The following is a 24348-nucleotide window of genomic DNA, read 5'->3' on the forward strand; positions in this document are numbered from 1 at the left end:
GAAGTTAATGGCACTAAACTGATTGGAAATCTATTGTTTCTAAAAATGATATGATACGATTTGATCACCTTCAGTGCAGATGGAATGCATGAGGTTTGGGAAAAGAGTAAAAATATAGAAAACCTCTTTATATGGTGCATCAGAGAAGTTTAATCTAGTGAGACCATTGACTTTCAGGATTGATGTAATGTTTTTACTACTTTTCTACCATCAATGTACTTGGGACCATTAAAAAACTAGTTTCCATCTAATTTGGGTATAGAGAAAAAATATTAATTGAACCAATTAGTAAGTAGTTTTCTGTGAAGTTTCCCACAGCGTAGCTGGTTCTGATGGGTATAACAATGGGTACATATGGATACATATTTATCCAGAAGAAATTGAAATATAAATGGATAGTGAACTATTCCATTGGTAGAATGATCTATGTAACTTCTTATTGAGGTTTTTGTGATAGAATTTCCATTATTTAAGAATGTAACGATATCTTAGTGCACTGTTTTATTATTCTCTTATGATTTGAAAAAAAAAATTGTAAGATTTCATTAACACAATTTTTTAAAGATTCCTAAAGAACACAAACATATTTATAAGAAAACTTTGAACTAAATGTTCAAGTTTAAGGGGAAAAAAAAGATCAAATAAACATTATTATAGTGACTGGTGCCAACCTGCTTAGATTTATTTTCCTTATAAAATTATGGATCATAGCCCAAGATAAGAAATGTCATACCTTCTCTGACAGATAGTTTTCCAACCTTTCCTTGAAAACCTCCAATTATGGAGTGTTTTGAAGTCCAAGAGGCAGGCTCTTTCAACTCCTTAACAACTTTGAAGATACATACTTTTTTAGCTCTGACATTTTTTCCTCTAGAGGCAGATTACAGAATAATTCTAAATCGAGGACTTGGTATGGTATATGAGAAGACACGAGGAAACCCCACAGTTTAGACAGTGGTATGACAAAAGGTAGCTAAGTCTAGAGTATAGGTGGGGAAAAGCATTAGAGAGCCAAGGTGTTGCAGTGGTTAGAGTGCAGCACTGCAGGATACTTCTGCTGACTGCTAGCTGCAGTTTGGCAGTTCAAATCTCACCGGCTCAAGGTTGATTCAGCCTTCCATCCTTCCAAAGTGAGTAAATTGAGGACCCAGATTGTTGTAGGTCAGGGGTGAAATGCTCCCGGTTCAGACTGGCTCGGGTGAGTAGGTAGCGATGGCAGCGGGCAGTTCAGGGAACCGGTAGCAAAAATCCCTTCCCTCCTCCCCCCCCCCCCGCAGCCTCCAGCTTGCTTACCTTAGCTGCTGGTCACAACGCCTGCCTTGCTTCACTTGCTGTAATCCCTGCAATCCATTGCATCAGCAAGCAACTGAATCTCCCTGCCTGCAATCAAGCTCATTGGTGAGCAGCTCTATCTGCCTGCCTGTAAATTTTTTTCCCCTTTGGGAACTTTAAAAAAATAGTTAATTGGGTTTTTTTTAGTTGTTATTTTTTTAGACCTAGCCATTTAAAGTTTAGGAAGTTTTAAATTTAGCTGCTTTTATATAAAAATGAAAATAAAATAAAATTAATTAATATTTGTGCAGCTTTCTGAGATTTTGTGTGTTTCTGTAGTGTTTCACTCTAACTACACAAACACACAAAATCTCACAAATCCACATACAAAGCTGTATGTGGAATTTTGTGTGTGTAAAGTGTGAAAGTTGGTTTTTTCAGCTTTTTGTGGCTGTATGAGGTTACTGCTTGTTTCAGGGGCCATTTTGGGTCTAGCAAAGCTGCTTTTACATTGTGGGTGAGCCAGTTGTGTTGTGTTGTGTTGTGTGTGTGTAAAGTGTTGTTTTTTTGGGCTTTTTGTGGCTGTGTGAGGTTCCTGCTTGTTGCAGGGGCCATTTTGGGTCTAGAACAGCTGTTTTTACATTGTGGGTGAGCCAGTTGTGTTGTGTTGTGTTTTGTAGGTTAAAAAAGGGCAACGAAGTGATGTTGACTTGGCCACGCCCACCTGACCACCAAGCCACGCCTACCCAATCACCTGACCACCAAGCCCCACCCACTAATTAAGCCACACCCACAGAACCGGTAGTGAAAATATTTAGATTTCACCCCTGTTCTAGGTCCTAAGACAGAAATTCAACAGTGGAGGAGGTCATTTGGGGTTGACAAGCTAATATCATCCCTTACAAATAAGCAGGCTAGGAGGGAGGAAACAGTAAGAATTAAGCCTCCATCAAACAGCATGATGACAGCAAAAACAACACAGCTAATTACAAGAGGGAGATGGCTGGAAGGGCCTATTACACGCATAATGGCCAAATTGTTTGATGGCATATAAAGGCAGAGATCTCTGTAATGGTAGTTTAATACTCTGACGATGTCAGCAGGTGGTTGACAAAAGCTTAGTAGAATAAAATTTTAATTATTTTAGTTCTGGAGTTTGCAGAATGTCTGTTAATGTGTGTGTGTATGTGTGTGTGTGTGTGTGTGTGTGTGTGTGTGTATGAAGAAACTATTGTGACTGAGATTATGTGAGCTACAATTATATGTATTAGATTATTACTAGTTATCTGCCAAAGAGATTTGGCATGGCAGTAATACTGAATACAGAATAATAGAGTTAGAAGGAATACTAGAGGTCTTCTAGTCCATCTCCCTGCTCAAGTAGTAGACCTTATTCCATTCCAGACAAATGGCTGTCCAATCTCTTCTCAAAAACCTTCAGTGATAGAGAACGCACAACTTCTGGAGGCAATAGCAATAGCACTTAGACTACTATACTGCTTTACAGTGCTTTATCACCCCCTCTAAGCAGTTTACAGAGTCATCATATTGCCCCCAACAATTTTACCCACCTTGGAAGGATGGAAGGCTGAGTCAACCTTGAACCTGGTGAGATTTGAACTGCTCAACTGCAGTTTGGAAGGCAAGTCATTCCACTGAATTAATTGTTCTCACTGTCAGGAAATTTCTCCTTAGTTCAAGGTTGAATCTCTCTTTGTTAAGCTTCCATCCATTAATATACTCCATTATTATAACTGGTCTATGTAACTTTTGTATCTTTGGAATAATTATAATTGCCTTCTAAGTGAAATTTCGAACCACCTTCTCAATTAAGCTCCTGCTCCAGATGCCACTGAAAGAAAGGAAGACCAATGAACAAGGGAAAGCTTTCTAGCCTGAATAGAAGAGCTGCTTCCATACTTGGCTGCATACAAACCAAAAGACTATTTTGAAGTATTTGTAGGATAAATCATTGTTCAAGCATATCTTGTTTCTTTGTTATAAATTCACTACTTTGATTGTCCAGACATATAATATGTTTTACTTTTCTTATTATTTTCTTGTTATCACTTTAATGGCTATGGAACTTCAATGGAAAGTAGCAGAAAATATTTCAAAATGAAAAAAAAAATCTTTTAAGAGCAAGAGAGAGCATCTCCTTTCTTTTTATTTCGAATTGGAGACAAGATCCTCTAATTTTGCACAATTTTCAGTAAATCAGAACTGGAAAATATGAAAGTAATGTCTAGCCAGACTTTATTTATTTGTTGGTTGTGATTTATTACAACCAAAAAAGAGAGAGAATTTTATGAAAGAGGAACTCACATATCAATAGTTCTATTGATTTTTACTTGAGCAGATCTTACCGTAGAATCCCTTATACCACCAGACTTGAAATTCTGACCTTGGACAATCTGGAACTGCACCGCCTGTGGTCGGATGTAAGCATAGTACACAAAATTGTCTGCTACAACGTCTTACCTGTCAACGTCTTACCTGTCAACATCTTCTTCAGCTTCAACCACAATAATACATGGGCAAACAATTTATACAAACTCAAGGTAAACCACTCCAAACTCGATTGCAGAAAATACAACTTCAGCAACAAAGTGGTCAATGCCTGGAATGCTCTACCTAACTCCATTGTTACAGCCTCAAACCCTCACAGCTTCAACCTCAAACTGTCTACCGTGGAATCACCCTATTCCTAAAAGGTTTGTAAAGGGGGCATGCATAAGCGCACCAACATGCCTGCCATCCCTGTTTTACTGTCCCCATTTATCTGTACTTACTTCCTTTGTTTATGTTTATGTTTATACATAAACATAAACATACTAAACATAAACCTTCTATCTTGTACATGTTTGATAAATAAAATAAAACAAACAAACAAACAAACAAAATAAATAAATAAATAAATAAATACCTGAGGAATCTTGTAAATGCTCAAAACGTCAGCCATAACCTGGGAGATATGAGAATTGGGTCCCGCAATAACACAAATTGAGTTTTGGTCGATGCTGCATTTATAGTTGGGAACAAATCTGTCATGTGAAGAAAGAAGCTCCATAGAAGCAAGGTAGGTCCACGTTGCCATGAAATAACTGTTATATATACCAAAGCCCAGAGTGATGTTTGGCAAGATCTGGCGATTTTCATTGATTTCCTTTACAGCAAAGATCAAGGACAAGATATGCTGGTATGTCTGTAAAAACAAACTTTAAGGGAGGGCAGTGCCTAGGTCACAACAATGGAATTACCACACAAATAATTTGTTGCATTTCAATTTTATAATCTTTGTTAACAATTCCCCCCCCCAAAAAAAGACCAGACTGCAGATAGAAAATACTTGTCCTCTCTTTACCATAAAAATAGTATAAAAAGATGCTTTTAAGAAGATGTTGGATAACCATTCGTCTGAAGTGGTGTAGGGTTTCCTGCCTAAGCAGAGGGTTGGACTAGAAGACCTCCAAGTCTGTTATTTTATTCTATTCTATTCTAATTACACATATGGGTTAGACTGTTAAACTGCCAAGGGGAAATTCAATGGAAGATGCAACATTCTTTCTACATATTTGTTAAAGGCCAAAATATTGTTCTTCCATGTTTATGCTTTCTATCTGTTCACATTTAAAACAATTCTGCCTTTCATCTTCTTTCCATGATTTCTTCCCATTCTTCTCTCCCCCCCATACCCGTGTGATTGAATTCCTTTCTCAAAATAATCTCATTCAATAAATGATTAAGTTATCTTTGAGTTACCTAGGTTTTGTTACAAAAGATTGATTCAAGAGATCCTCTGTAAACAAAACATGTCATTTGTATGACTAGTTTTCTTACAATTGTGTAATATAATCCTGCTCGTCTCCCATCTCTGAAACAACTCCTTGTTTTTCCTGATCTTTTCGTAATTCTTAAAGAATTATTCTAGATCATTCTCTAGTACTATTTCTTCCCTCCCCTCCCCCTAAAATCCTCTTTCAGGAACATATTCCATATATCTGTGGGAATGTGATGTAGACTGGAAAAGTCTATGGAATAAAAGGGTGCTTTGATTAATGTTGCCATAAACCAGACTAGATTCTGTTCTCAGAAGAAAACAAGTTGGTTGGGCAACTGTTACTTTAGAATAGAATAAAATAGAATGGAAAGGAATGGAACGGGATGGAACGGAACGGAACAGAACAGAACAGAACAGAACAGAACAGAATAATAGAGTTGGAAGGGACCTTTGAGGTCTTCTAGTCCAACCCCCTGCTTAGGCAGGAAACCCTACACCACTTCAGACGAATGGTTATCCAACATCTTCTTAAAAACTTCCAGTGTTGGAGTATTCACAACTTCTGGAGGCAAGTTATTCACTGATTAATTGTTGTAACTGTCAGGAAATTTCTCCTTAGTTCTAAGTTGCTTCTCTCTTTGATTAGTTTCCACCCATTGCTTCTTGTCCTGCCCTCAGGTGCTTGGAGAATAGCTTGACTCCCTCTTCTTTGTGGCAACCCCTGAGATATTGGAAGACTGCTATCATATCTCCCCTAGTCCTTCTTTTCATTAAATTAGACATACCCAGTTCCTGCAACCGTTCTTCATGTTTTAGCCTCCAGTCCCCTAATCATCTTTGTTGCTCTTCTCTGCACTCTTTCTAGATTCTCAACATCTTTTTTACATCATGGCGACCAAAACTGAATGCAGTTTTGCATTCTATTTCTACTTCTACTTCTATTCTTCACTGATGAATTTCTGCCAGACTTAATCAATCAAGGAAAAAGTGACATGGAACAAAAGAATAGAATCATATCCCAATAATAGAAATAGTAGAAATGCTTCTGTCTAGAATGCATATTTAGTCTCCAAATAAACTTTGGTTTTACCTTATAGAAATTTCTTTTCTGTGCAGAATGTGATCTGAGCAGTTACACACATACAATACTATAGTGGAATTGGTGTTTTGGACAGAAGCACTGGGAAACTAGAAAGCAGAACATTGAGGAAAACTCAAGGATATCTGTTAAGCATGACCAAGTACAGTGGTAAAAATTTTATAAAGGTGAAACAAAGCGAGGGGAAAAAGCTCTGTTTTACTGTTAACCCAATTATTATGAACTATGTACTGTACAATCTCTGAGCACAGGAAGTTAACTGAATGGAAATAAAATTTATAGTTCAATCATTTATGCCATCCCCAAAATAGATTAACTATTTATCCAACCAGATTTGGGAGCTGATATAGTTAAGAATAGTAACTACGTACAAGGGATCATCAAGCAGTTCTTCAGATGGAATTGTTTTGAAGGTGATTAGGTTAGACATCATGTAGATCAGAGAAATAATGCCACCAATGATGAGATCACCTGAATGGTAAGACTTGTATTTAATACTAGTCTTAATACTAGGGTTGTTGATAGTGGATTTAGCACCATGGCATATGTCCTGAGAAAGCAGTTTTATCACCCACAGCCTGAAAAGTAACATAGCAAATCACAGATGTTTGTTGCCCAAATGAGCATTGATATGGCTTCTGAGTATATGACAATCTAACATTTCTTCTCAGGGATCATTGAAATGCAGAGATGTATAGGGAAAGCAATCAGAATCAGCCTTGCTCCATATTTGATTGATATGGCTTTTGAATATAGGACAATCTAACATTTTGCCTCTTTCTTTCAGATGACTTGAATGCAGAAATGTATAGCAGAAACAATCAGAATCACAGAGCCTTGCTCTTTAAACCTCATATTTGAATGTGTTAGGAACAAGAAATATTAATAACATCAGTCTGTTTTGCTCTGCTCTTTGGAACTCCCTAGAGACCAGAGGAGTAGAATTAAACAATGTCAATTATGGGGCACAATATCTCTTGTTCTTTTGGTATTGCAGAAGAAGATAATTGATCTCATCTAGGAGAAAACAATTTGCCATTTCTATGTAGCAACAAGAGAAGAAATGGATTGCAGTCAAAGGGATAATATCTAAGGAATGTAAGTAAACAACATAGTGAAAAAGAACAAGTTTGCCAGCTTTGTAATGGTATGATAAGATGGTATGACACAGAAGTCAGGCACTTTGACTAGACTTCCATAATGAGAAAAGAACATTATTAAATTAAGAAGTCATTATTTGTCAGCAAACATTAATGCCTTTAGTTCACCTATAGTTGTGATGGCGAACCTATGGCACGCATGCCACAGGTGGTACACAGCACCCTCTCTGTGGGCATGCGAGCCATTGTCCCAGTTCAGCTCTGCACTGGGGGTGGGGTGGGGGGCACACATATGTGTGGGGTGGGGCACATGTGGGGGGGAGCACGCACATTGCATTTGGGGGGTTTGCTTTGGGCACTCAGTCCGGAAAAGGTTAGCCATCACTGACCTAGAGTGTCAGGGTTCCAAGTAACATCCCAGAGCAAACAAAACTCTAAGGCAGGCAATTTCCTCAAAGAGTAAGTTAATTGGATATGTCATATTGGCACAGGCTGGTAAAAACCGACTCTGAATATTCTCGCAGTTTTCATCTAATTAAAACTAAAAGTTTTCGACTTTCTCAAAACAATCAGTCACATAGTCCAATCAGGATGCTGTCCAGTTGCTAGATGACTCCAGCCCCCTCCTTCCAAACACCTGCAGGAATGTCCTTGGTTCCCAAGAGAAAGGGTTTTTTTTTGGTTACAACACCCCAACTATCTCTATTCCCCCCTCCCTGTCCCTCTTCACTAGTGTGTCAGCACCGAAGTCTCAAAATGGCTTCAGTCAGGCCAGCTTCAGAGTTGACATAGAGTTCATTACTCTTCTCTGGCCAATAGTGCTTGGAATATAATGAAATGGGTTAATTTTACAAAATGTATGCCAGTATTGTTATGTTGACTTGTGGGTCCTTACAAGGACAAGGACATGGATTTTTCTTAACACTTTCAAAAGTGGTTTGCCACTTTCTTCTTCTTAGGATCAAGAGAGAATTATGGATGGAATGCCACTGAGTAATCGGAAGAAAAATTAGGAGGGCTTGATTGGTTAGAAGCTGGAAGTTTTTAACTTTGGAATGAGAACAGGAATTGTAGGTAGAAATGTTGGAAATGCAAGCCAGGTTAAAGTTTGTTGACATACAACAAAAGACAGCAATAGGATGTAGGAAAAAATATTTGTGGGATGGGATTGAGAAAAAGATGGTTTTAAACAAATTGCCGAAAAGATACAAGCCGAAGGGTACAGAATTGAAACAGACTTTTTCTTGTCCTTATCTCTTCTAGTAGGGGACCAAAGATGTGTGGGTTTTTTTTGTTCTTTTTGTTTTTAATCTGGGTTGACAGGAACCTATTATCATATTGTCTAGTGCAGGGCCTCAACCCCTGGTCCGTGAACTTGCATCAGGCCATGGCGTGCCAGAAACCAAGCCATGTCAACAAGCAAAGCCCCATCTATAGGATGCAGGCAGCACATGAAACCACACCCCCTCTGGTCCACAGAAAAAACTCTTTTGTCAGGGTAATGATGATTTAATAGCTGACCAGCTGCTGTAATGCTGTAATACTGTAATGATGATGCAATAGTAGGACTGAGTCAGCAGAGTTATTTGACTGTTACCACTTTAAGAGTCTGTATTGTAAGAGAGGCTCAGTTGGGGCATCTCTCTCTCTCCATGTGTTCTTCCCTGCTATAGCTGCTGATTGATTGTTTGACCTTTGCCTAGTACATGTATGTATCTTCTTTTGTAGAGATAAACCACTATTTATTATTACAAACCTCTGTTTGATGTTATAGCTCCTGGGTTGTCTCATATAATCACTGTGCGCACTCTGACATCTCTACATGGAACTGGTCCCTGGTGCCCAAAAGGTTGGAGGCCACCAGTCTACTGAATGCCTTTGGGAAAATATATCCCTATTGTTATTTATTTGAAAATAAAAAGAACAGATCCACCAACAAGAATACGCTACTTCACTTTTATTTTTATTGGATTTATACAGTTCTTATAAAACTTAATAGATGGGTTTCAATTGTTTTCCTGTATTGAATTTTTGATATCAGATAGAAATAGTTTAAGAAAAGTATATAACTAGTCCTGCATTTTTAAACGATTGCTATTAAAAGAAAATATAAGTGATCCTTAAACAAAGAATGGGGTTGCCTTTCTCATGCAGTGCATAGATTGCTCTTGATTATTTTGGATTATTTTGAACTATCTTGCCAAATTGAAAGCTGTTCAGCAGAGTGAAACTTGTGCTCGAGAAAGAATCTTGATAGAAACACTTAAATAAATATGTAAATAAATAAATCTGGAATTCAATTTTGTTTCTTTATCAACTGTTTCTTTCTGTTCAGGTCAGGTCTCAGCACAATAATGTAGCATTTGGGGAAAAAGATGCAGCTCAGTAATCCTGCTGCAGAAGCTAAAATGGAGAAGATCTCCACAGCCACCATGTATTTTCCTTTGGTGCTCAGATAGGTGGGAATAAACAACACCCAGACACTACAAAAGACAAACATGCTGAAGGTGATAAATTTGGCTTCATTAAAGCTATCAGGTAATTTCCTGGCTAGGAAGGCCACTGTGAAGCTGACAGCAGCCAAGAAGCCCATAAAGCCAAGTACAGTGTAAAACATGATGGGTGAACCTTCATTACATTCCAGGACAATTTCTTCAACAATGGAATGCATGTCTGATTCTGGAAATGGGGGAGAAATTGCTAACCACACACTACAGATGGTGGCTTGCACCAGGGAGCAAGACAGGACAATAGTGTTGGTCAGCTTTTTCCCCACCCATTTCCTGATTTTGGAACCTGGCTTGGTGGACATGAAAGCAAGGACCACTATGGTTGTTTTACCCAATATACAAGAAAGAGCTACAGAAAAGATGATGCTAAAGGTAGTTTGTCGCATGAGACATTTTATCTGGTCAGGTTGCCCAATGAAAAGCAAAGTGCAAAGGAAGGAAAGCAGGAGAGCAAGGAGAAGAGTATAACTGAGACTCCTGTTGTTAGCTTTGACTATGGGAGTATCCTGGTATTTAATGAAGATCCCCAGCAGCACAACTGAGACAAAAGAAAAGAGGAAAGCAACACTGGTCAAGATGATTCCCAAGGGCTCTTTGTAAGACAAGAAGTTTGTGTTTTTTTTAATGCAAAGCACCTGGTCCTTGTTAGGATAATCTTCTTCAGGACAGGATGAACAGTCATCTAAATCTGGAAGAGGAAAGAAAGTTGTTAAGCAGATGGGTTAGTTCAGCCTTTCCCAACTTTCAGAAATAACATATTTCCACGACTGGGATTTCAAGATTGGATATTTGGAAATTTAAAATCTAATTTATATTAAAGGCTGTAGATCAGGAAAGCTCTAAAACTAAACTGCTTGAGAATAGACTCTTAAAATTACTATTACTTTACTTTACTTATTCTCTTGTTTATTTACTAGAAAAATTATATGGCTGTCCAATTCACAGTGTTGCTGGGTAAGTTATAAAAGTAGGACTCTATATCTGGACAACCCATTTAATGAACTCCACATCTCTCTTGAATTTCTAGGCCTGCTGACAAAATGAAATCTTCATGGCCTTTGAAAAGAAAACCACAGTGCTAGCCCATTGTATGTCTACAGGGATGAGGTTCCACAGGGAGGAAGCCACCACCAGAAAACTCTTCTTGGAGTCCTCTAGAAAATGGCATCTTGAATGGCAAGGTTTTTGTTTTTGTTTGCTCTAACAGTGAACCAAGAAATTAAAAGACGCTTGCTCCTGGGGAGGAAAGCTATGGCAAATCTAAACAGCATACTAAAAAGCAGAGACATCACCCTGCCAACAAAAGGGCGTATAGTCAAGGCTATGGTTTTCCCAGTTGCAATGTATGGCTGTGAAAGTTGGACCATAAGGAAGGCTGAGCGCCAAAGAATTGAGGCCTTTGAACTATGGTGCTGGAGAAGACTCCTGCAAGTCCCTTGGATTGCAAGGGGATCAAACCAGTCAGTCCTAGAGGAGATCAACCCTGACTCCTCTTTAGAAGGCTGGAACCTGATGATGAAACTGAAATACTTTGGCCACTTAATGAGAAGGAAGGACTCACTGGAAAAGAGCCTAATGCTGGGAACGATTGAGAGCAAAAGAAGAGAATGAGGTAGCTGGATGGAGTCACTGAATCAGTAGGCATGAGCTTAAAAGGACTACAGAAGATGGTAGAGGACAGGAAGGCCTGGAGGAACGTTGTCCATAGGGTTGCGATGGGTCAGACATGACTTTGCAACTAACAACAGCAGCAACAATAATCAGTGAACATCTGTTTTTTGCTGCCAAGCTGATTTTTGAGAAGCCAAAGATCTTCATTTAGAAAAGATCTTCTCAGAACTACCCCATAAGAAAACTTTTAGACAGCTTGCTGACTCATTGGGATGAGAGATCCTTACATTTTAAAGTCTCAGATGTGAGTACAAGGTGGTGGTGGGGAGATTTTTTCCAACCACTTTTTCCTAAAAACACTGATCTGTTTTTAATTTTTGTCACTTTTAAAACGTTCACATTTGTTTTATTTCTTCTTCTTACTCTTTTTCATGCAGTAAGTGGATAAGTTATCTGCCTGCCGGGTATTGCCAAGCTGATACCCTCCTTGGAGTACAGAAGGATTTTTATTGTTGTAATCAAAGATATTCAATGGGACATGTAGATCTATACATTGGAGAAACAAAACAACCCACTTCACAAATGCAAGGCCCAACATAGAAGAATAAACCCACCTGGACAAGATGCATTTGAAAGACAAAGGTCACTATTTTGAAGACAAATTCTGAACAGAGAGGACCACTCTTTTGAAAGAAGGGTTAAATACAGGGGGGAATAAGGGGTGGGATTCAAAAATTTTAGCAACTGGTTCTCTTCCTGGTTTCTGGGTTGGTATGGCCATGGTGGGTGTGGCCTACCTGGCCTCCTGCACCATGGTAGGGCCATTTTCACCTCCCCAAGCTCTGGAGGCTTTCCTCGAGCCTCCAGAAGGGCGAAAATGGCCTCCCCCAGTCTCTGGAGGCCCTCCAGAGGCCAGAAATGGACTTGTTTCCAAACTTCCGGAACTTCCAGGAGGCCTATTTTTCACCCTCTCCCGGCTCTGGAGGCTTTTGGCAAGCCTCTGGGAAGGTGAAAATGGCCTCCCCCAGGCTCCAGTGGCCCTCCGGAGGCCAGAAATGAGTCTGTTTCCAGACTTCCGGAACTTCCAACAGGCACATTTTTTGCCGTCCCAGCGGCTCTGTGCAGGCGCTGCACTTACCTGGCATCCAAAACAGGCCACATGGAGACTCCCAGGAGGGGAAGGGAGGGAAGGGGAGGGAAGAGGATGGGTGGGTGGGGCCAACTAGTCCTTGCAACTGGTTCAGCGAACCAGATATAAAATTAGTATCCGGTTCACGCAAACCTGTCCGAACTGGCTGAATCCCACCCCTGGTTAAAGAGACCATCTACATTAAGATTGAAGAACCGGCTCTCAACAGAAAGGGAGGGATATGACACTACCTATCTCCTGTTTACAACACAGCCCTTTCAGCAGTTCCAAAAAACTTCCACACCCATTTGCATTATTCAATTACCCTGAGGACATAGTTAAACCTCCAAGTGGCCTCAACGACTCTCAGAAAGCGTGCTAACAATCAGACGACTGCAAGGAATATGAATCCTTCTATTCACCACCAGTCAGTCAGAACTGAAGAAGCTTCTTGGATGAGAAGTGAAACACATTCAAGGAAAAACAAAGAAAGTCCAGTTGCCTTTTGAAAAAAAAAAGAAGAAGAAGAAGCAACTTTGGGACATGTTACAATTGGTTACATTGTAACCATCCCACTTCTCCTGGACTGTATGGCTCAATAAATCCACATCGCAAGTCTGGGTAGTGTTTGGACCTATTATTAACTTTTATTATTATTAACTTTTTATTATTTTATTATTATTATTAACTTCAGAGTTAATGAATATCAATGCTGCTTTGCATGGTATCTGTTACCTGTCTGGTTGGCAATTTTCCCTTCTGGGCAACGAAAACATTTGTAACAGCAAAATGGCTTCCCTTCTATTGTGCCCTTGATGTAACCCAAGGAGCAATGATGATTGCACAAAGAAAGAGGTTGGGTCTGTTAATAAATGAAAGTGCAATACATTTAGAATTTAGATGTTAACAATCTAAGAAATTATTATCTTTGAGGAATTTTTCTTTTTTTTTTGGTCAGTTATGAAACATTCTATACTAGCATGAAAGGCTGTGATGGGATTAACATTATGTTGCTACCGGTTCGTCGTGCATGCGCTCGCTTCCTCTGCATGCATATGCCTGTCTTCCACACATGCACCTGGCCTTCTGCACATGCACTTTGCTCGTGCATGCATCTTCTGTGCATGTGCCAGGGCTCAAAAACATGCCTAAATAGGATGGCATAGAGCCAGGGCAGGTGGGCGGGTCCATCTGCGATTTCTGCTACCAGTTCAGGTGAACCGGTCTTAACTGGCTGAATACTACCTCTGATGAAAGGTTTCGGTTATTTCTCAAAATATTCTTCAAGCATAAGAAGTCATGCAAATTAAAGAGTCTTTTATTCGTCAGACAGATCTCAAAGATTAGGGTTGTTTAACTCAGAGGTAGGAGTAAATTGAGTTCCTTTATCTTAGAACTAAGGAGAAATTTCCTGACAGTTAGAACAATTATTCAGTGGAACAACTTGACTCCAGAAGCTGTGAATGCTCCAACACTGGAAGTTTTTAAGAAGAGATTGGATAACCATTTGTCTGAAGTGGTGTAGCTTATCCTGCCAGGGTTGAAATCCAGCAGGTTTTGACAGGTTCTGGAGAACTGGTAGCCGAAATTTTGAGAGGTTCGGAGAACCGGTAGCCGAAATTTTGAATAGTTCAGAGAACTGGCAAATAACTCATCTGGATGAGTGGGGTTGGAATGGAGATTTTGCAATATCTTTCCCCCAGGAGTGGGGAGGGAATGGGGATTTTGCAGTATCCCTCCCCTGCCATGCCCACCAAGCCACGTCCACCAAGCCACATGACACCAACCAAGCCACGCCCACAGAACCGGTAGTAAAAAAATGTGGATTTCAACACTGTAAATCCTGCTTACGCAGTGGGTTGGACGAGAAGACCTATAAGGTTCCTTGCAACTCTGTTATTCTATTCTATTCTATTCTATTCTATTCTATTCTATTCTATTCTATTCTATTCTATTCTATTCTATCTACCCTACCCCACCCTACCGTATTCTATTCTATTCTATTCTATTCTATTCTATTCTATTCTATTCTATTCTATTCTATTCTATTCTATTCTATCTACCCTACCCCACCCTACCGTATTCTATTCTATTCTATTCTATTCTATTCTATTCTATTCTATTCTTATTCAAAGGTCCTGTGCGTCAAGCATATTGCTTTTTATTTATTTGATTCATTAATTTGTGCAATTCTTCAAAAACTATTCCGACATCAGCTATAGCCTGAGCAGTGACCCCTTTAAAAATGAATAAAAGGTACCTGGTTAAAAAGGTTGGGCCAGACAATTTTATCTGTCGATAGAGAGAAAAGGTTTTCTTCTTGAGCTGATGGATTTACTTTTCCAACCTTGACTCTTCGAAAGGATTGATTTGGGAAGGTGATCCAGTTGATAATATCAAAGCCAGTTGCAACCTTCCCATTCTGGTCAAAGAAAATAGTTTCTCCAGCACTGTTGTTAAATGAGACTTTGCTCAGGTAATGATGAAGCTCAGGGGAGGAACATGGCAGTAATTAATATGCATGAATAGCCAAACTATACAGCAATGTCATTTTGTAAGATATTGTTGCACTCCTAAATACAGGTTGTCCTCAACGTATGACCACAATTGTGTCCAAAATATTCATTACTCATTAAGTGAGTTTTGCCCCATTTTATGACCTGTCTTGCAAGAGTTGTTAAGTGAATTACTGCAGTTGTTAAGTTAGTAACATGCAGAGGTGGTATTCACTTTCCCTACTGGTTCACAAATGTGAGCGTGCGCTCCTTCTAAGCATATGCCCGGCCTCAAAAACATGCCTAAATAGGACAGCATACAGCCGGGGAAGGCCCACCCACAATTTCTGATACCGGTTCACCTGAACCGACTGAATACCACCTCTGGTAACATGGTTGTTAAGTGAATTTGGCTTCCACATTGACTTTGCTTGTGAGAAGGTTGCAAAACCTGATCACATGATCCTAGAAAACTCCAACTGTCATCAATACATACCAGTTGCCGAGCATCTGGATTTTGATCATGTGACATGGGGATGCTGCAATGCAGCAGTCTTAAGTAAAATGGTAATTAGTCACTTTTTTCACTGCTATTGTGACTAAATGTTAGTCAAGGACTACTTGTAACACTGTGAATTGATCACTGCCATTGGCAACAGCCAGAAGATTCATCAAAAGAAAGAGGGAGCTGCTAAGATAGCCTAACAACCTTCGTATCGTTGTTTTTACCACCTAGAAGTACATGCCTCCATTACCAGAAATTTTCATTCTCAGAGCCTGAAACCACCGACATTTTGTCCTTTCCTTCCCTCTCATAGTTATGCATCTAACTTGAAAGCACAAATGTCCTTTCAAAATTCTTTACTTGATGTGTTGAGAGAGAAAGTGGGTGTCAACATCAGAGACAGTGCACCGTTCAATGCGCCGTTTTGGAGTTGCCACACATATGCAGGGGCAGGGGGGTGTATGGGGTATACAGATGGGTGTCAGGTGATGGGACTCACACTGGGAGAGAAGGCAAACCAGCTGCAGTTGGTTCAGAAGCCATTGTTCTGACCTAGTCTCCAAGAGTCTTGGTCCCGACAAAATCTCTTTTATTTACACGACTGCGAATTCCTTTCATTCACAGTCAGCAAGGCCTGTCCAAACAATTTTTATTCACACAGACCTTATCTCGCTTGGAAAGCTGCCAGATAACTAATTTCCAAACGCAATACAAGGCAAAACTTGGCACAGTGTCTCTCTGAATGAGACTCTGAACGGCAGAGGAACGAATGAATTGTTTCCTGCAAAAGTCCACTCCCTGTTTGCTCCTCTTTTGTTTCCTATGGGAGGGGCCAATCACCTCCAAGGTGTGGCTTTACTCCCCAGTCAATCCTGCTTTCTGAATTGTTCTTGTCTTCTGGCAGCTTTGCGCATGTGCACACTGAGAACAGGCTCCAGCTGTTCCTCTTCCTCACTGGTGTCTAGCTCATTCTTTGCCTCTGATGCAGAGTCCTTGTCTGAGCTTTTCCTAGCCCCCAGGAATGGCCCATATTCCTCCCCAACCTCCTCACTGTCCGACTCTGCAGCCAGCTCCTCTGGCTGCCGGAGGGTCACAACAGCCATCCAGACCTGAAGAATACTTGCTGGAGCCGGCCAGGGAGCAACTGGGCTCCAGCAAGCCAAGAGCAACTGGGAACAGGAGGGCAGGACATGCTTAGTCCATATAGTCAGCTAGCTAGCGGAAGCCAGTAATGCTGGCTAGAAATCCAATACTTGTATTGTTCACCACATGCCAAGCTGAAACTCCAGTAAAGAGACCTGTTCTGCTCACAGTGAGGCCCCTTCTTTTGTTGGCTTGTCTTGGAACCATGACAGTGGGTTCATCATTTCCCCTTAATTTTTCCAGGAGAGGGAGAGCTTCTCCCACTATTCCTAAAATTCAGCAGTCCTTTTTTTTAAAAAAAAAAAATGAATTACAATGTAATTGAACAATGGCATGAAAGAAGAGACAGACACATGAATACCCAATTTGATCTCCAAATACTAAAGTAATTGTATGCTTACAGACTAGAAGTGGTACCATTTAATTATAATATAATACAAAGTCCATTTAATATTTGAATATAAACAACTGGAAATCTGTAAGGAACCAACCATTTCATATGGGTTGCAGAGAAGTGGACATTTGGATCCATCTAAGACTCAGGGGTGTTAAACTGGTGGCCCACAAGCGGGATGTGTCAAGTGCAGGCCACACCCACCACAGCTCCGCAAAGGGAAAAATAGTCATGATATGTCACATGATGGCAATGTGACACAGCCAGTTTGATACACATGATCTAAGTCAACAATCCACCTTACTATTAACTTTCTTCCTACATAATGTGTGGACTGTTGTAGATATGGAAGCAATACCATATGCTAGATTAATAAATGCAGGATATTACCTGCCACATTTGATGATTTAGAAGATTCTGCTTCCTGCTACCAGCCATTGCTCTGTGTTTAGAGTGGGATGCATGCATGGCTTGGAGAGCATGTGCCACAGCATAAACTGCATTATAAATACTATAGCTTTGCCCAGTCATGCTCAATTCAAAAACAGAGCTTGGAAGAGCCTCCAGTTTCTCTTCTCCAGTGCAAATTTTGTCCAACTCTTGGTTTAAAGTGGACTTTGAGAAAGAACATCCAAAGGCTTGTTCCCAAAAGATCCTTGAAAGACTGTCTTTCTCTTCTAGAACATTGTTTCTCATCTGAAGAAATCTTTTGAATCCTATTAATTCTTTTGATGAAACCATGAAAGAAAGAGAACCATGGATAAAGTCCATACTTCTGTCTCTTTGAAATGGAACTGAAGTGTATTCCATCTGGGCTGGGAAAATCCAAACTTTGTCTTTTCTCTCCACTGTTCTATCCAAATATTCTGAAATAGAGGAGATCATTCTGAAAATTGCCATTACATGGTTTTCAGAATACACAATCACAACACTGGAGGTAGCTGTCATCATGACTCTGTATATTTTAAGATTATTATCCAGTTGTTGTCCCAACTCATTCGAAAATGCTTTTGTTCGAAGCTCTTCAATGTAATCGAAGCAGATCCCATTATGGGAAAATATGATGAGCACTTTCCTCAGAAATCTTTCACCGATCTCATTTTCATGACAAATCACCCCAATCCAAGTCCACCTAAAATGCAGCAGCAGTTGGAGGATCCCCATAATTTGAAGATGTTCATTTGGAAACATGTGATGAAAGAACACTGAATAAATCATGTTATCCATCACTGGAGCTGAGCCATATGTAAACTAAGGAGGGAAAAAAGGGAAAATAAAATATCTCAGTCCACAAAAACAGGAAGTATGGGGAATGTTTCAGAAGAGACAATAGACCTGCCTAATTTTCAGGAGAGTAAATGGAAAGAAGGAAAACAAGATCCCAAAGATTCTTTTTCAAGGACGCAATTGGATTTTCTTTCTTTTTTTCTTTTAAGACATTTTGCTTCTCATCCAAGAATGCAGTCCCCATCATCCGGTCAGAGCTGAAGAAGCTTCTTGGATGAGAAGCAAAACATCTTCAAAAAAACCCCAAGAAAGTCCAGTTGCCTCCTGAGAAAAACACCTTTGGGACAACCATGACCTGGATGACTGAGAATCTCCAAGGAGAGCAATACTTATTTATTTATTATTTATTGCATTTTTCATGCTGCCCATCTTCCCTAGAACGTGACTCTGGGTGGTTTACACATTATAAAACAAGTAAAAAAATAATAATTAAAATATTAAAGCATTTAAACTATACAGATTAAAATGCGAAATACTTGCAGAACTGTAGGACTGATTTTAGCCCTTAGATATAGTCTAACATAAGAAGCAAAAAAAAAATATTGAATATTAGCTCTATCTTTACTATAACAGTATTTTAATATTAGCCTGCAAGATCCTCTTATTCCCTCACGATTTCACAAAATTTGTTCTAGAAGAGTTAATCTCTCTACAATTTCATAAGAGACACCATTATTTTCTAAAAAGTGCAGGTTGAAGAAAAGATATTTGATAAACAAGCAACACCATTATGAATAATCAGTGCCAACTAGATTAGATAAACATTCTTTTTAGAACCATAGGTTTAAGGCTTAAAAAATCTTCTTGGTGATCTTCTACTTGAAAAACCTAACATAGAAATCTAACATATAATTGTCCACCTTTCCTTGAAAATTTCCAGTGATGGAATACCTACAGTAGTGGCCAAAATTGCGGAAACCTTGTGGGAAAAGTGTATTTTCTAAAACTAGCTAGTAACTTCACTTTTTTTTTTTTTTTGGAGTAGTACTATAAAATTATATATCAACGGAAACATAATTTAATCAAGAATGTAATGCAATAACTTGTATGAAGGATTTCCTATTAGAGTAGCAGTTATAGTATAAAGAAGAAAAGTGAAACATGTAGAAAAAAATGAGATATACAAAAATTATCACCATGTCAGTTAATATAATATAAATTAATTAATTAATTAATTAAGAATACCTTATAACACCAGACTTGAAATTTTGGGTTTAGACAACTTAGAACTATGCCGCCTTCGGTCCAACCTAAGTGTAGGACATAAAATTCAGCTTCAACCACAACAATACAAGAGCACACAATAGATACAAACTTAAGGTAAACTGCACCAAACTTGATTGTAGGAAATACGACTTCAGCAACAGAGTGGTCAATGCCTGGAATACACTACCTGACTCTGTGGTTTCTTCCCCAAACCCCCAAATCTTGAACCTTAGACTATCTACTGTTGACCTCACCCCATTCCTAAGGCATCTGTAAGGAGCATGCATAAGCGCACCAACGTGTCTACCATCCCTGTCTTAATGTCCCCCTTTTATTTGTAACCATTTCCTGTATTAATAACCATGCTTATATCTATATCTGTTATCTAATACGTGCTTGACAAAATAAATAAATAAAAATAAATAAATAAAATACTTAATTGGGTAACTTTTAGCATGAATTACAGCCTTACAATGTCTTCCCATGGAGTGAACTAAGTCTTTTAGTTCTGCAGCTGTTCTAATGTGAAACCAAGATTGAAGGATTGCTTCTATTAACTGGGTTTTATTGCTGGGTCACTTCTGACTAAGAAGTTTTTTTAATTGGCTCCATAGATTTTCAATTGGGTTAAGGTCTGGGCTATTCCCAGGTCATTCCAGCAGTGGAATATGATTATCTTGAAACTCAAAAAAAAAAAAAAAAGTGGTGTTATTAGCCATCAAACCTCAAAAATACACTTTCCCCAAAAGGTTTCCACAATTTTGGCCACTACTTTATAACTCCAAGAGATAGGCTGCTTCTATTCACAGGGAACTTTCATTGAAAGCAACAGAAATATATTTGATCTTAATAAATTAAATCTTAAAATTATGTCAAGAGATCAGGAGGATTTATCTCTTGTCTTTATTGTAAAGAGAAAGTTAGGTCTCTTTTCCTGAAACTCATTAACAAATATGCAGTAAATTAGGACTTGAAATTTGAAAGCATTGTGCAGCCAGATTTTACTGATGTTCTGTTTGCCATTAATTACAACCTACAGAGAAAATTTCATTAAACAGGAACACAGATATCAGATAATACACAAATGTGGGATTTTTTTAAAAAATAGGTCTTACCAGTGGAATCTTGTAAATGCTAAGAATGTCTGCCAACACTCGAGAGATATGAGAATTAGGTCCTGCAATAACACATACTGAGTTTTGGTGGATACTACATTTGTAGTTGGGAACCCAACTATCATGTGAAGAAATAAGCTCCATAGAAGCAAGGTAGGTCCACGTTGCCATGAAATAGCTGTTAGATATACCGAAGCCCAAAGTGATGTTTGGCAAAATCTGTGGATTTTCATTGATCTCCTTTACAGCACAGATCAAGGTCAAGATATGCAAGTAGTTCTGTAGAAACAAACTTCAAGGGAGAGTAATGCCTCTGTCACAACACTCACACTTCCATCCAGAGAACCTATTGCATTTCATTTTAATAATCCAAAATTAAAGTCTATGGGCCCAAAGAAAAACAGTGTGTAGAAAATAAGTTCCATGAGTAAAATACAGATATTTGGCAGATAACTTCTTTGTTATGGCAAAAAAGTGAAGAGGAACTAATGATTCTCTTGATGCGGGTGAAGGAGGAGAGTGTAAAACTTGGCTTGAAACTGAACATTAAGAAAACTAAGATCATGGCATCTGGCTCTCTCAATTCCTGGCAAATAGATGGGGAAGAAATGAAGGTAGTGACAGATTTTATTTTCCTGGGCTCCAAGATCACCGCAGAGCCACTGCTGAGCCACTGGTGGCTCAGCAGACTAAAAAGCATTGTGATTAACACCAGTTGTCTGCAATTATTGTAAGTTCGAATCTCACCAGACTCAAGGTTGACTCAGCCTTCCATCCTTTCTAAGGTAGGTAAAATGAGGACCCAGTTTGTGGGGGCAATAAGCTGACTTTGTATAAATATACAAAAGTATGAAGGCTATTGCTTAACGCATTGTAAGCTGCCCTGAGTCTCCAGAGAAGGGCGGCATATAAATCAAATTAAAAAAAAAAAGATGGGGACTACAGTCAAGAAATTAAAAGATGTTTGCTCCTAAAGAGGAAAGCTATGGCAAATCTAGACGGCATACTAAAAAGCAGAGACATCACCCTGCCAACAAAAGGGCGTATAGTCAAGGCTATGGTTTTCCCAGTTGCAATGTATGGCTGTGAAAGTTGGACCTTAAGGAAGGCTGAGGGCCAAAGAATTGAGGCCTTTGAACTGTGGTGCAGGAGAAGACTCCTGCGAGTCCCTTGGATTGCAAGGTGATCAAACCAGTCAGTCCAAGAGGAGATCAACCCTGACTGCTTTTTAGAAGGCCAGATCCTGAAGATGAAACTCAAATACTTTGGCCACCTAATGAGCAGGAAGGACTCACCGCAGAAGAGCCTAATGCTGGGAACAATTGAGGGCAAAAGAAGAGAATGAGGTAGCTGGATGGAGTCACTGAAGCAGTCGGCGTGAGCTTAAATGGACTCTGGGGGATGGTAGAGGACAGGAAGGCTTGGAGGAACATTGTCCATAGGGTTGTGATGGGTCAGACATGACTTTGCGACTAACAACAACAAACCACACAGAGAGTAGTGAGGACAGCTGAGAAGATTATAGCAAGCTCACTTCCCGTTATTCAGGATACTGCTTATAGCTATGTGCTATACCCCACCCACCCACTTTATGGTCTGTTTCTGTTGCTCCCCTCTGGGAGCAGATTTCAAAGTATTTCTAGCTGGACTACCAGATTCTGTAACAGCTTTCTTCCCTATGCCATCCATCTGGTAAACTCACAAGATTTGTTTTTCTCACTATAAACATGTATAACTAGACTGTGTTATTTCTTGTAATCTTATTTCTCTGTGTCATATAATAGCTTTGGTATATACATAATTTTGTATTTATTTATTTATTTATCTATTTATCTTGTCATGTTTATATAGTGTAAAATTGGAGGTGGTGACCCTTTAAGAGGTGTATGCAATGAAATTTCATTTTTAAAGTATGCCAATTAGTGTACGGGATGCGGTGGCTCAGGGGCTAAGACACTGAGCTTGTCGATCGAATGGTCAGCAGTTCAGCGGTTTGAATCCCTAGTGCTGCATTATAGGGTGAGCTCACATTACTTGTCCTGGCTTCTGCCAACCTAGCAGTTTGAAAGCATGTAAAAAATGCAAGTAGAAAAATAGGTAAATACCTTTGGTGGGAAGGTAACAGCGTTCTGTGCACCTTTGGCATTTAGTCATGCCAGCCACATGAGCACGGAGATGTCTTCAGACAGCGCTGGCTCTTCGGCTTTAAAACAGAGATGAGCACCGCCCCCTAGAGTTGGGAACGACTAGCACATATGTCCAAGGGGAACCTTTACCTTTACCTAATTAGTGTACTTTCAAAGTGACAATAAAGTTATTCTATTCTATATAAGCAATAGAGTAGAATCTCTGAGCACAGAACAGTTAAATGATAATAGATGAAAGTTATATTTCAATAATATGCTGACCACCATGATTTTAAAGCTAATATGGTTAAGATAAATAGCTACATACATGGGATCATCAAGAAGTTCTTCCGATGGAATTCTTTTGAAGGTAACCAGGTTAGACATCACATAGATCAGAGAAATAATGCCACCAATGATGAGATCACCTGAATGGTAAGATTTGTATTTAATACTAGGATTGTTGATGGTGCATTTGGCATCATGGCATATGATATGAGGGAGTAATATTATCACCCACAGCCTGAAGAATAACATAGCAAATCATATCAGTGATTTGTTAAAATGATCCTTAATATGTATGTAGGACAACTTCACATTTTGGCTTTTTCTCTTTGTTGATCTGAATGCCGAAAAGTATAGGGAAAAAAGCAGTCAGACCCATGCAGCTTGGTCTTCTAGCCTCATATTTGAATATGTTTAGGAAGAAGGAATATTAATAACATCAGTCAGTCTGGGTTAGGTCCCCATTTTGCTCTGCTCTTTGGAACTCCCTGGAGTCCATAGGAGTAGAATTAAACATGTTCAATTATGGAGCACAACGTCTCTTGATCAATGCTTTCTGAAATTGCAGCAAGTTACATCATAACTTCTTTCTTACCATAATATGGCCTTCTGAATAATCAAATCCACAAATCACATTTTTTTTTCATAAAATGTCAGCTTTTTGAGTCACTCATAAATTTAATTAGTGTTCCTTCTCTGTTCAGACATGTACATATGCATCTATTTGAACCCAAAATTGTCTGGGGTTTTTTGCATGTTTTGTAGGCATATTAGCATGACCCCTCATATTGTCCACATTTCCATCATAAATTGAAAGTATCTTTATATATTCTAGATACTTTTTCTGGTGTTATATATCAGTAGTACATCATTTTATAAACATTCTCTTTTAAATATCATAGTGTGATTTTCAATCCTTTCAAACATGTTTTCCCACTTTTCTATCAATGTCTTCTGCTGTTAATTTCCAAATGTTTTACTATCTACCTAAAAATATTTCTGTTACCCATGGCCCAGTGGTGAAATTCAATTTTTTTTACTACCGGATCTGTGGGTGTGGCTTGGTGGGCATGGTGTGGCTTGGTGGGCAGGAGAAGGATACTGCATAATCCCCTTTCCTTCCCACTCCTGGAGGAAGAATGTTGCAAAATCCCCATTCTGCCCCACTCCTGGGGGAAGGATATTGCAAAATCCCCATTCCCACCCCACTCCAGTGGAAGGATACTGCAAAATCTCCATTCTCACCCTAGTCCAGGGGAAGGATACTGCAAAATCTCCATTCCCACCCCA

General features: G+C 39.2%; 1 protein-coding gene and 1 long non-coding RNA gene across 2 annotated transcripts; one reads left to right on the forward strand and one right to left on the reverse strand.

Annotated features, from left to right (window-relative positions):
- The first annotated feature begins 4660 nt into the window (after window positions 1-4660).
- Window positions 4661-9188, forward strand: LOC117656825 (uncharacterized). Its single transcript, XR_009620844.2, has 2 exons — window positions 4661-7250; window positions 9027-9188. It is a non-coding gene; the product is annotated as an uncharacterized LOC117656825 (long non-coding RNA).
- Window positions 9189-9548: 360 nt separating this feature from the next.
- On the reverse strand, window positions 9549-24068 carry LOC148113776 (vomeronasal type-2 receptor 26-like). Its single transcript, XM_087893375.1, has 7 exons — window positions 24046-24068; window positions 23102-23296; window positions 20648-20825; window positions 17430-18290; window positions 14763-14990; window positions 13238-13364; window positions 9549-10450 (listed from the first exon to the last, which is right to left on the reverse strand). The coding sequence occupies exons 1-7, from the start codon at window positions 24066-24068 to the stop codon at window positions 9549-9551; spliced, it is 2514 nt and encodes an 837-aa protein (XP_087749501.1).
- Between the last annotated feature and the right edge of the window lie 280 nt (window positions 24069-24348).

The sequence above is a fragment of the Pantherophis guttatus genome, chromosome 4 (assembly GCF_059756535.1).
Source record: "Pantherophis guttatus breed Tessera chromosome 4, ASM5975653v1, whole genome shotgun sequence".
NCBI lineage: Eukaryota > Metazoa > Chordata > Lepidosauria > Squamata > Colubridae > Pantherophis > Pantherophis guttatus.